Source organism: Sciurus carolinensis, chromosome 5 (genome assembly GCF_902686445.1).
Source record: "Sciurus carolinensis chromosome 5, mSciCar1.2, whole genome shotgun sequence".
NCBI classification, from domain to species: Eukaryota; Metazoa; Chordata; class Mammalia; order Rodentia; family Sciuridae; genus Sciurus; species Sciurus carolinensis.
The window spans coordinates 124,118,289-124,130,895 of record NC_062217.1 but is presented as its reverse complement, the minus strand read 5'-3'; the positions used below and the strand labels follow the sequence as shown (position 1 = coordinate 124,130,895).

The following is a 12,607-nucleotide window of genomic DNA, read 5'->3' as shown; positions in this document are numbered from 1 at the left end:
TCAAAATCATCTTAGTTTGGAAGATAAATTATATGGTCCTCTGTATTTGTTACTATATTCTGTATGTTACTGTATTCTGATGCTTGAACAACTAACTATAAGTTTAACCATGGACATGCTTTATTTCTCTTGTAATAGATCCTGAACATCAGAGAGCTAATGGTAACTTAAAATATTTTGAGTATATAATGGCTAAAGAAAAAGATGTCAATAAGTCTGCTTCAGATGAGCAGTCTGATCAGCAAACCTCACTGAAGAAAAAAGGAATTGCTGTGGATTACCTGCCAGAGAGACAGAAGTACGAAATGCTGTGCCGTGGGGAGGGTATCAAAATGGTAAAGTGGAAAAGCCAATTGTGTGTGTGAGAGAATGTGTGTGTGTGTACATAGTTCAAGAGAGAACTATAGTTCTTTTAAGTCTATGTGATAAAACTCAGAGTGTGTAAAATATAGTATGCCACATTACCTTGCTATAGATGTCACACTAAATGTACTCCAGTTGTTGGTAAAATAGTCTTAACATAAAACTTGTGGATCATAGACCATTATATGCATTTGTGGTAATATTACCCTTTTTACATATCAAAAGAGGCTTATTTTTTAGGGTCTTCACCCTTCCAATAAGTTTAAGGGAAGTGATACATTTTCTTATATTTCATGCAGAAAAGATTTCAGCCATCTTGTGTTGAAATGATAATCTGATTTTGAAACATAACAGATTTGTTTATATAATAAATAATCTCTTGTGGGTTTGCTCTTGTTTAATCTTAAAAAGATTCCTTAGTGAAATATTTTAGTCTATTTAAGAAACACTATTAAAACACAGACATTTAACAGGCTTATTTTAACATTTACTCTTTAAAGGATCCAAATATGTCTATAAATGTTCCTTTGTTTATTGTATATGTATATGTATATTTATGCTGACTTTTTAGGATATCAATAGAATTTGGGACCCAAATCAAAAAAGTTCCAAGGAACATTAGTTAAACAGAGTTGAACATAGGTTTTTGTTGAGCTTCAGGACTTCTCAGAAACTTTTAATGATAATGTGCATTATTTTGATTAAAATTTAATATACATGACCTAAATTAATTGGTCATGGAACCTTATTTTAAGTAGTAGTATTCAGTTGAAAAAGAATTGTGAATTTTTAGAGAAAGTACTTCTAAGTGTAGACTTTGGAAAAACGTTTGAATTTTTCTTCACTGCTAACAAACTCAGACTGATCCAAACTCTAACATTGTGTATCTTTTAAAGATAAGGATTCAGAATAGCTATAAGGCCATGATCACACCTAAAAAATTCACAATACATTTCTAACAGTAAGCAGACTTTTTTATTGCCCTTAATAACTCTGTATAAGAGAAAAATAGAATTATAAGTACAAAACAGGAGCCTACTAATTCCCAGTTTAATGTAACAAATACTTGTCAACTTTGCCCACATAGGGCATTATTTTGTCCAATGGCTAATTCATTTCATTGTTACATATAAGAGACCTCTTTGATATCAAGATTTGGATTTGATTCTAGGTAAAGTCCTTGAAGAAAAACATGGATCATTATTTGTTACAGTACTTAATTAAAACAAACATCATATTCCTGCTTTATATATGGCATACTTTTTTAATCAAGAAAAAGAATCAGCAGTGAAATAATTTGCTTCATTAATATAATGTATAGATATTTGATGAGAAAATTTGCTTTATTGACAGCTATATTTTATGGCCCCTAATAAAAGCACCTGTCTTCTTTGATAACTTGTTTTCTCTTTTACAGAATGGCCCAGTTTCATCTTTACTGTTTAAAATATTATTATTATTATTATTACCACCACAAGCATTTAATTGTGAGGTATTTAGGAAGATCTGTTTGGTTTTGTTTGTTTTTTCCTTTTAGAAACTGTCACTTTCTAGGTACTTCCCAGTTACTTTTTTTTTGGTTCCAGGGGCCCTTAAATACTGAGTCACATCCCCAGCCCTTTTTATATTTTATTTTGAGACAGGGTCTGGCTCAATTGCTGGGCTGCCTTTGAACTTGAAATTCTCCTGCCTCAGCCTCGCGACCTGCTGGGACTACAGGCATGTTCCACTGTGGGCGGCCCCAGTTACTTTTTAAAGTTTGGAGCAGTGCTGGCATTCATAACCATTTCCTTGTTTATTTCATATTTCAACTTTGAACTTTGTTTTGATGAGGAATTGTTAAAAGAAAAACCCTACCTTTTTTCCTATTTAGACTCATTTCTACTCAAGAAAATGATCATTAATAAATTGTTTTAGATCCTAAAAGCCCTTTTTGATGAAAAAAAAAAGTACAAAGTACTTTGTGTATTCTTCCAGAGCTACTCTTATGTATATATGTAGGATTAGCTATAATAACTGTTACTACTCTAATATACTTATCATTTTCTTAACTTTGTGTTTAGACTCCTCGGAGACAAAAAAAGCTGTTTTGCCGCTACCATGATGGAAACCGGAATCCTAAATTTATTCTGGCTCCAGCCAAACAGGAGGATGAGTGGGACAAACCTCGTATTATTCGTTTCCATGATATTATTTCTGATGCAGAAATTGAAATTGTCAAAGATCTAGCAAAACCCAGGGTAAATTCTTTTTTTTTTCTCCTCAATTTACTATACCTATCAATTTTTCCTTTGTAAGATAATAGAAAGGATAATTGATAAGGCAATAACTCCACAGTTTTAGATATTATCACTTCAACATAATGGAGTTGCTAATTATGCTCTATATATACCAGTTTTTCTCTTTGTTATCAACACAAGTAATTCTGCAACTCGGCTTTAAATACCAAGTTATGAAAATTATAGGTGAGATTTTTATTCACACTTGACAAATCTATTTTGCTCTTACTAAAGAACTTTTTCATATATTTTGTAGTCCTAATAACTGCAGAGACCAAAACTCAACTTTTTTATACCTTCTGTTTTTATCTAAAAAAAACTTTTGAAGTATTTTATTCCCTTTTAGGCACATTCATACTAGAAAATATAATTGGATACAAGAATCATGCTAACTTTTAAAGGGCAGCGTCATAGTTTTCTGACTTTAACCTATATCAATCTACATCTTAATAAGAAAAATAGTCTCATGTCGGTTAAAACCCAGTCCTATAAACTGTTCAGAATAGAAGTTCTTCTTTTGTGTGATAATTATATGGGAAAGGATAACCTTTATGCTCTTGCTTTTTTTCCTATCAGCTTGCTCTTAAAACAGTTCATCTTATTGATAGTAAACTACAAACTGCTATCACCTTCAGAGAGATTTTGTTAAATGGTGGTCAGGTTTTTGCTCACTTGTTACACAGGGATTGTTGAATTTTTTTTCAGTAATGGTCAAGATAGTAAATACTTTTTAGGCTTTGCAGACAGCTCAACTCTGTGACTGCAGTGCAAAAGCAGCAAAAGAAAATATATAAAGTGTGGCTTTAATATACATGCATGTAGCTAATATTACAAGAAAACTTTATTTCTAAAAATAGGCAAAAACTGAATTTGACCTGTGGGTTTACTCACCCTTGTTATATCATAAAAGTTTGAATTATGTGGTATGGGTACTGCAAAATAAACTTCGAATTTTAAAGTTTTACTACTTTTCCAAATTTTAACCAAAGAAAGATTACATTGTAATTGAAAAGACTGGTTTAATGCATATGGATGCTGTCCACTGAAATTCTTACAAATCTACTACCTATCAGAATGCTATTTATATCATATTCTGTTATTTTCTTCCTATTTTAATCCTTTATTTGTGGTCAATAAACTCAGTTTACTAACCGTCTTAATAGAATATTAAGAATTCATCTCTGGATTTGAAGGCCTCAGTCTTTGGAGATTCCTTAATTTGAATTTTTTTTTGATCAGTAAATTGAATGACAATAAAATTTCATACTCTTGTTAGCCTCAGAATCATTCTTCCATTTTAAAAAAGTTTGAAATAATTATCTTGGCTGTCATCTCTTTCATTTATGAGTTCTTTCATCTTTCTCCTTAGTCCAAAATTATTTCACTGTATATGTTGAGTGGCTATCTTAAAGGAGGAAAGATTGACCTTAAAATGAATTCTAAACAGTATGTCTTTGTAAATAGTTCTGTCACTAAAAATTAGAACCAGAGAAATTGGAATAGATCAATAATTGTAAACAGCCCTTCTTATAGCTGTAAATTATGCTTCAAATTTTAGACATTTCTTTTTTCCTCACTGTCACACCCTCTAAGCATTGAAAGAAATTTATATTCCATTCTCTTCTGTTTGTGTTCCTCTATTCATACAACATAAAAGCACATAAAATAATAATTTAAAAAAAATACAAAATCCTAAGAAACCAATTGACTTTCTCAGCTCAGCACAAGGTGACTGGAAGTGTATGGAGTTATTTCCTGTATTTACTTTCCTTTCAAAACAAAACAAAACACCAGAATTCTGACTGGTTGGATAAATGTGATTCATGTTTTGTCTTGTAATGCTACTGTTTTGATGGTTGGCTTCACAGCTGAGGCGAGCCACCATTTCAAACCCAATAACAGGAGACTTGGAGACGGTACATTACAGAATTAGCAAAAGGTAAGAGATGTGTATGCTGCATATTTTGCCCTCTAATGAGTTTTGTACATCCTACAGGAATTTTTATTCATTTAAGGGAAATAGGTCATTTTCAGTCTCCAGCTCAATTTGCCACCTTATATATAAACAGGATAACACATAGATTAAACTGCCCTGTGTTTCACAGGCTTTTCCCTTTAAGTAGAAGTTCTATTTTTTATTGCCAATTGGTCTGTTATGTTTAGGGAATTAATATGTTTTGTATCTTTCTTAAGATCACGTATCAAATATCCAGAAAATGGCCTGATACTTTTCTTTTCCCCCCTTTTTGCTAATGTAGGAAATAAAGAAAAAGAAGCAGCCTAGTTAATCTGGGAATAGACTTTGCTCATGCATTTCTCTGGCATTCCTAAGTGCTACAGTGATTCACATATTTTTCATAGTGATTGTATTGGCATTTGTTCTTACATCTTATAAAATATTGTCATTATAGAGTAATCTATTTCTCCTGTTGGAGTTTTTTTATTTTAGAAAAACTTGCTGACTCAAAAGTTGGCAATGGAAAGAACGAAGTTATGCTTCTGAGCTCAGTCTTCCAAAAATTACTTCTGAACTTAGTTGCCTTTTACTTTGCAGAGAGAGTGAAAATCAGTTTTTTTTGGTGAGAGTTTTTTAAAATGTACTTACAGGGCTGGGGTTGTAGTTCAGTGGTAGAGCACTTGCCTAGTATGGGCGAGACACTGGGTTTGATCCTCAGCCTTACATAAATAAAAAATTTTAAATTCTTGTTAAAAAAAAGTACTTACGGAGACTAATTTTTTTTCCAAAATATTTGAAGAACATTAAACTTCTAGATCTGGGAAAGCCCTGTGAAATCCAGTGCCAAAAATCATTTACATACAGTTTCAAATGATTTTTTTAAAAAAAGTGAAAGGACAATAAATCTGCAACAAAGAATCTGTCAACCCTCTTTATTTAGAAGTGGCTGTTCTTACTGCCACCTTTTAAAATGTTTGTTGCTGATTTGAAACCATTACCTACCATTCAGACCAATCTGAATCCTTCCAATCACCTGTGGCTTGGCAAAATAAGACAAAAGGAACAAAAGTCCAAAATTGCCTGCTACTGGAGTAAGTCCTTGTCCTTTCTCTTTTTTTTTTTTTTTTCGTAGCTGAGCCGAGCTACAGTACATGACCCTGAGACTGGAAAATTGACCACAGCACAGTACAGAGTGTCTAAGAGGTAAGGGAGTAATGGAGAGAACTTTAGTCATATTTGGACCATTTTCTTTCTTGAACTTAATTTTCAAAAAATCCTTGAAATGGTTTCTGAGACCTCAGCTATTAAGTGTAGGTATTTGATGACATCTGTTCTTGAATTTTTGTGATGGACCAATACACAGACATGGTTAATTAATGACATTTGCCAAAGTAATTAATTAGATTACAAAGTACCTGGTGAGGCTCCCCAAACTCTTAACTTATATGTAAAGTTGTATTCTCATAGTAAAGTAAGAGAAGTTCCCAAAGACCCTCCACAGAACAGAGCCTAATTTGGATTCTTTTATAAACAGGAGTTAATCTCTAGGTCACCCAGTAGCTGTACATATTAAGAAAGTAAATACCTTGAATGATTACATAATGCAGACTTTGCAAGTCAGTTTCAGATTCCTTGCTTTTGACAATATATAAGGAGAATCTAATTCATTAAGAGAATCTACTTAGGTTATGAGCTGATTAGATTACTAAAATGAATTTTTAAAGTTTTTTTAAAGTTGTAGATGGACACAATACCTTTATTTTATCCATTTATCATTATGTGGTACTGAGGCTGGAACCCAGGGCCTCACACATACTAGGCAAGCATCTACCACTGAGCTACAACCCCAGCCCACTAAAATGATTTTTAAGATTAGATAGTTAGAAGCCAGGCACAGTGGCACATACCTGTAATCCCAGCAACTTGGGAGGCTGAGGCAGGGGGATTGTAAATTCAAGGTCAGCCTCAGCAACTTAGCAAAGCCCTGTCTCAAAATAAAAAGAACTGGGATGTAGCTCAATGGTAAAGCGCCCCTGGGTTTAATCCACAGTATCAAAACCAAAATAACACCAATATTTCATTGTGATAGAAGAAAATCATTTGAAATTATTTATTAAAATTTTGGTTGTAACAAAAAAATATGCAAAATAAGTACATAGATTTTTAACAAGTATTTTAGAAAGTACTCAAAAACATTCTAAAGGTTTGATAATGCATTGCTTAAACATTTTCTTACTGTTTTTTGGGCATATACCTATGTCCTTCATGTATTTACCTTCAGCATCACCATATACATATTCTGGTTTCCTGCCTGTCTCTGCCCTATACTTGCCCTCTTGCTGGGTAAGAAGAGGGGAGAAAAGTTTTTTTTTTCCCCCACCTCTCACTAGGTCATGGCTGAGTCACTACAACAAAAGATAGATTAATAATAGAAGAGCATCCATATTTATTTAATAAAGATAAAAGCCTTTAGAAAAACATGATTGGACAAAATGGGATATGATCTAATGGGGATAAACTAGAGTGAATTTAACAAGGCCTGTTTGTTCAGTTACTTCTTGGCATCTCTGTATCTTTAAGGGTAAGGATGTTCTTTTCACTGGGCACTGTGGCACATGCCTGTAATCCCAGAGGCTTGGGAGACTGAGGCAGGAGGATTGAGAGTTCTAAGGTAGCCTCAGCAGCTGCATGACTTTAAGCAACTCAGTGAGACCCTGTCTCTAAATAAAATACAAAATAAGGCTGGGGATGTGGCTCAATGATAGAGCATTCCTGGGTTCAGTCCCTAGTACCAAAAAAAAAAAGTTCTTTTCCTTCAGGTTTAAGGAGGGTATCTTTGGAATGAAAATCTATTTTGAGGCGGGTCAGAGAATTCTTTTGTGGCCTGCTTCATGGGAGAAGAGTAGGAGGAGGTCAAAGAGACCTTCTGACTTCTGCTGTTTCCTCAAATACCAAGGTGCCATATTTTGGGGTAGAGTACCCTGAACCCTATCAGAAGACATGAGGAAAATTTAAATTGCTTTATATCATTTTGATTTAATTGTAGGAGGCAATTATCTTTCAGGAACACCAATAGATGGTAAGGATTTGCAGAAATCAACTTGGAAGACATGTTCTGAGACATAATTTATAGTGCTTCTGACCATTGTAATTAACCCGATTTTAAGTTAAGCTAATTTTCCATTGTATTATAAAATATCATTCATTTCCACAAATATGAACCTCTTTAAAAATAAAAACATGGTTGCATGATTTTAGACATTTTTACTATCATAAAATTAGTAAGTACTCAATTCTCCACATTTAGATGTTTCTAGGGAGCATATAAAACAACATTTAATAAGTTAAGGGTTTTAGAAAACATTTTCTGGAAATTTTCTGTATCTTTTATGTGTATTTTATATATAAAAGATCTCTATATATTATATCAATTTTATATATTATAAATCTTTTGGGAGTGGTACTGGTGATTGAACCCCAGGGCCTTGTGCAAACTAGGCAGGCACTATACCACAGATCTACATCCCCCAGCCCTATGTTTTATATTAACAAGTAAAAAGGGCTTTTTGTCTACTTTGAAAATTATTTTAAAGTCATTTGCCACCCGCCACCATAAATCTTAATTTTGAACATTTCCTATGAGTGAAATAAATATTTTCTTATAAATTGTAAGAAAAAGACATCTCAGATACAAAGTGGAAGAAAATGTATGTGTTCTGATGTCAGTTCATGTAATGCTTTTTGCTCTGGGAACATCTTTATTCTGAAAATTTCCAGAAAGTGATTTCAAATAACTGTATTTTGAGAAATTTCTAAGAGAGTGCATCATCTTCTGTAGAAGTAAAATTTATTTCAGCATTCCAGCAAATGGAATTTTCTTTGGCAAAATATATGTGGAAATTCTTTATAAATGAAAACATAAAATAAAATGATTTAAGCCAGACATGATGGTGCACACTACTCAGGAGACAGAGGCAGGAGGATTGCTTGAGCCCAGGAATCCTAGGCCAGCCTGGGTTTTTATATTACTAACCATCTGGTAACTTTTGGCAAATCTGAATTTTCCAATGATAAAAACTATAAGCCCCTAAAAATTAACTACAGCTTATTAAGGGAAAAGCTAATAATTTGGGCTAGATTAGTGAAATTGAAAATCCCCCACCCCTTGGGTACTAGGAATTGAATCCAGGGTCACTTTATTGAGCTGCATCTTCTGCCCTTTTTATTGATTGATTTATTGCCTAAGGTCTTGCTAAATTGCTGAAGCTGACCTCTAACTTTGTGGTCTGCCTGTCTCAGCCTCCCGAGTCACGGGATTATAGATATGTGTCACCATCCTGGCTGAGAAATTGAAGTTTTGAAAGGTAAATGTTCAGTTACCTGTTCTGAAAAGAGGCGAACTTATAAAGTTCAGTTGAAGTAATATAATGATGTATATAAATAAATAATAATCTATTTAAACTGGTAGAAAAAGCTTCTATGATTTGGTGAATTATTCTTGGAAATGGTTTTAATTTTTTTACTCTGAAGTAATGTTTTCCTACAGTATGACATTTTTGATACAAAATATAATATTTATATTATGCTCAGAATTTAGTTTACCATGCTAATAAGGAGATCCAAATATAAAAGTATGTTTATAATACATAAGCAATTACAAATCATTTTGAATAATTTCTGATTTAAAAAAATTTTAACATAATTTTAGCATAAATTTTAACAACATTCCTTCCCCCTTATTGGGTTGAACAGTGGTTCTCAGACTGAGAACTGAAATGGACAGATCTGTAGTCTTGTTAATTACCCTACTAAGCACTAGTTAAATTCCCAGTGTAGATAATTCTCTTTTGTTAACCATCAATCACTTAGCGAACTGTTGGAATTTTTGCCTTCAGTAACTGGCATTTTGAGCCTAAATTACAAAGGCAAAAGGTAATTTGCATAGAGATTTTTATATTACCTAATTGTAAAAGTTAATTTTCACATCTGTGTTGTGTTAGAAGAAGGTAGTGATGGTGTTCAAATTATTTTATTGACATTTTCCTTTGGTGTGAGAATGTTGCTTCTTTCTCAATAAAACATTATCACTAAAATGTTTTAAAATTATTTTAAAACAGTGATAAAGAGGATCTAATTTAAAAGGAAGAAGTAAAGAAATATTGCCCTAATTAAATGTACAACTTGGCTCTCAAGTCCTGTCATTAAGACCAAAAGGAAGATATTTTGGGCAATTTAGTTTTTAATGGAAGTTTGGGAATGTGTATGAAATTATTTGAAGCAAGAATTTTTTTCCTTCTGGCACTAAATTGTATTATGGGAAAAATGCTATAACTTAGTTGACATTTTCTAATACAGTTGTACGAAAAAAAGAAATGATCTTGAAATGGTTGTGGGTTTTGTTTTTTTCCTGATACTGGGGGTTGAACCACTCAGGGGCACTTTACTACTGAACTACAATCCCAGCCCTTTTTATTTTATCAAGTACTCATTAGGTTGCTAAGGGTCTTGCTAAATTTCTGAGGCTGACCTTGAACTTGTGATCTTCATGCCTCAGCCTTCTAAGTAGCTGGGATTAGAGATATGCACCACCAAGTCCAGCTTCAAATGATTTTTCCTATTAAAGTAAATTCTGTAACTTTACTTTCTTATTTCTTTTTTTTTTTAGGGCTTTAATTTTTTTTATTTTTTAATTTGTTCTAATTAGTTTTGCAGAACAGTAGAATGCATTTTGACACATTATACACAAATGGATCACAACTTCTCATTCCTCTGGCTTACATGGTGCAGTCACACTGGTAGTATACTCATACATATATGTAGGATAATAATGTCCATATTAACTTATTTCTAAATTCTTTTTTTTTTCTTTTTTTCTTTTTTTTTTTTTTATTTTTTTGCAGTGCTGGGAATGAAACCCAGGACTTTGTACACACTTGGCAAGTGCTGTACTACTGAACTACATTCCCCCCACAATAACTTTACATATTAATTTAGGTAAAGCACTGGGTACTAGACGAAACCATGATTTCTGACAATTAAATGCAGGAATAAGACTTCCACATCTAGAAGAATGGACAATTAACAAATTATAGTATAATTATCTCTACTGAATTTTTAGCAATGTTATAATAATATAAATTCAGAGCTAAATTTTTAGATTACCTGATAGGCCTATAGTAATGTCCATAAAGACGTATTTGCAGGATTGATTCCCATGTGTCATTTTAGAATTCATTTTCCTCTGCAGTGACTACAGTAGAACCACAATTAAAAAAATTTTTTTAAACCTGTAATCGTTATTGGCTTTAACTGCTAAATTCCAAACCTTCCATTGAGATCTTTTATAACCAGAAGTGCAAATTTAAAAATTTTTAAGCAAATTGAAGCTATTAAAATTATTTTTGCTTTATGATTGACAAAGAATAAAAAGGCTGATATTAACAAGCATTTTATGAAATGGGCAGGTATAAATCAATACAATTTTTTAAAGGACAATTTAATATAGTTTTTCAAAATATGAAAGTCATGTAGCAGTTTTAAATCTGGGAATTTATCCTACAGAGATTCTCACAAATGTTCAAATATATACATAAAATTTTATTACAGTAATGTGGCTATAAATACTCAGCACAAGGTTTTGTAGGAATAAATATTTTAAATTTCTTCAGTTTATACCTAGAAGTGAAATTGCTGATACATATGGTAACTGTATGTTTAACACCATCAAGCTGTTTTCCAAAATGGCTATACCATTTTATAGTCCCATCAGCAATTTATTAGGCTTCTAGCTTTTACAGCATTTTTTTTTTTTTTTTTTTTTTTTTTGCTATGGGGGATTTAACCCAGGGGTGCTTAACCACTGAGCTACATATCTCCAGCCCTTCTTATTTTTAATTTTGAGAAGGGGGTCTTGCTAAGTTGCTTAGGGCCTCTCTAAGTTGCTGAGGCTGGCTTTGAACTTGTAGTCTCCCTCCCTCAGCCTCCCAAGTCCCTGGAATTACAGGTATGTATCACTGCACCTGGCTTATTATTATCCTTTTGATCATAGCCATCCTACTAGAGGTTAAGTGTTATCTAATGGTGGAGTGTGCGTTTTTGTTTTTGTTGTTTTGAAATAGGGTCATGCTGTGTTACATAGGCTGGCCTTGAACTCCTGGCAACCTTCCCACCTCAGCCTCCCAGTACCTGGGACTGTAGGCACACACTTTTGAATTTTTGAGACAGGGTTTTACTCTGTTATCCAAGCTGGTCTTGAATTCTGGGTTCAGGCAGTCCTCCCAAGTAGCTTGGACTGTAGGTGGGCACTACCATGTTTGGTCTCTTTGTGGTTTTGTTTTATATTTCCTTGATGATTGGTGTTGTTAAGCATCTTTTCATGTGATTATTGGCCATTTGTATATCTTCTTTGAAGAAATTTTTATTAGATTCTTTGCCCATTTTTAAATGATTTGTCCTTTATTATTGATTATAATTGTTCTTCATATGTTAGCTATAAGTCCCTTTTCAGACTTTTGATTTGAAAAAAATTTATTCCATTGTCTCTTTGCTTTCTTGGTGGTGTTTTTGAGGTGCAAAAGTTTATTTATTGCAGTAATGGGATTTGAAGCTAGGTGCTCTACCACTGAGTTACATCCCTAGCCCTTTTTATTTTGTAATTTGAGACAGTGTCTCACTAAGTTGACCAGACTGATTTTGAACTTGCATTCCTCTTGCCTAAGCCTCCCAAGTAGCTAGGCATGTGCCACCTTGCTTGGCTAAAAGTTTGTTCTTCTGGATATTTTACTGGTATTTGATGGTGCCCTGTTTGGTTTATTCTTTTTGTTGCCTGTACTTTTTCCCTGCTCAGATGGGTCTCATGCACATGCAAGGCAAGGCCCTTGAGTTCAGTCCTCAGCATAGAAGGAAAAAAAAAAAAATAGTTTGCCTCTGTAAGGCTGAAGGACGATGATTCTAAAGTATTAGAAAAAGAGGAATAGACACTTAATTAAGGTGAAGATACCAGAAGTCA

At 33.1% G+C, this 12,607-nt stretch overlaps 1 protein-coding gene across 3 annotated transcripts in view; it reads left to right on the top strand.

Moving 5' to 3' along the window:
- P4ha1 (prolyl 4-hydroxylase subunit alpha 1) overlaps nt 1-12,607 on the top strand; it is a 72,846-nt gene that overhangs the window by 36,001 nt on the left and 24,238 nt on the right. For 2 of the 3 annotated variants that reach the window (XM_047552043.1, XM_047552041.1), the window contains 3 exons: nt 139-335; nt 2,427-2,603; nt 5,732-5,802. In XM_047552043.1, the coding sequence (XP_047407999.1) occupies nt 139-335; nt 2,427-2,603; nt 5,732-5,802 (445 nt within the window). Of the gene's footprint in view, nt 1-138; nt 336-2,426; nt 2,604-4,510; nt 4,582-5,731; nt 5,803-12,607 lie in introns of all 3 variants that reach the window. The other variant, XM_047552042.1, reaches the window with a different exon arrangement.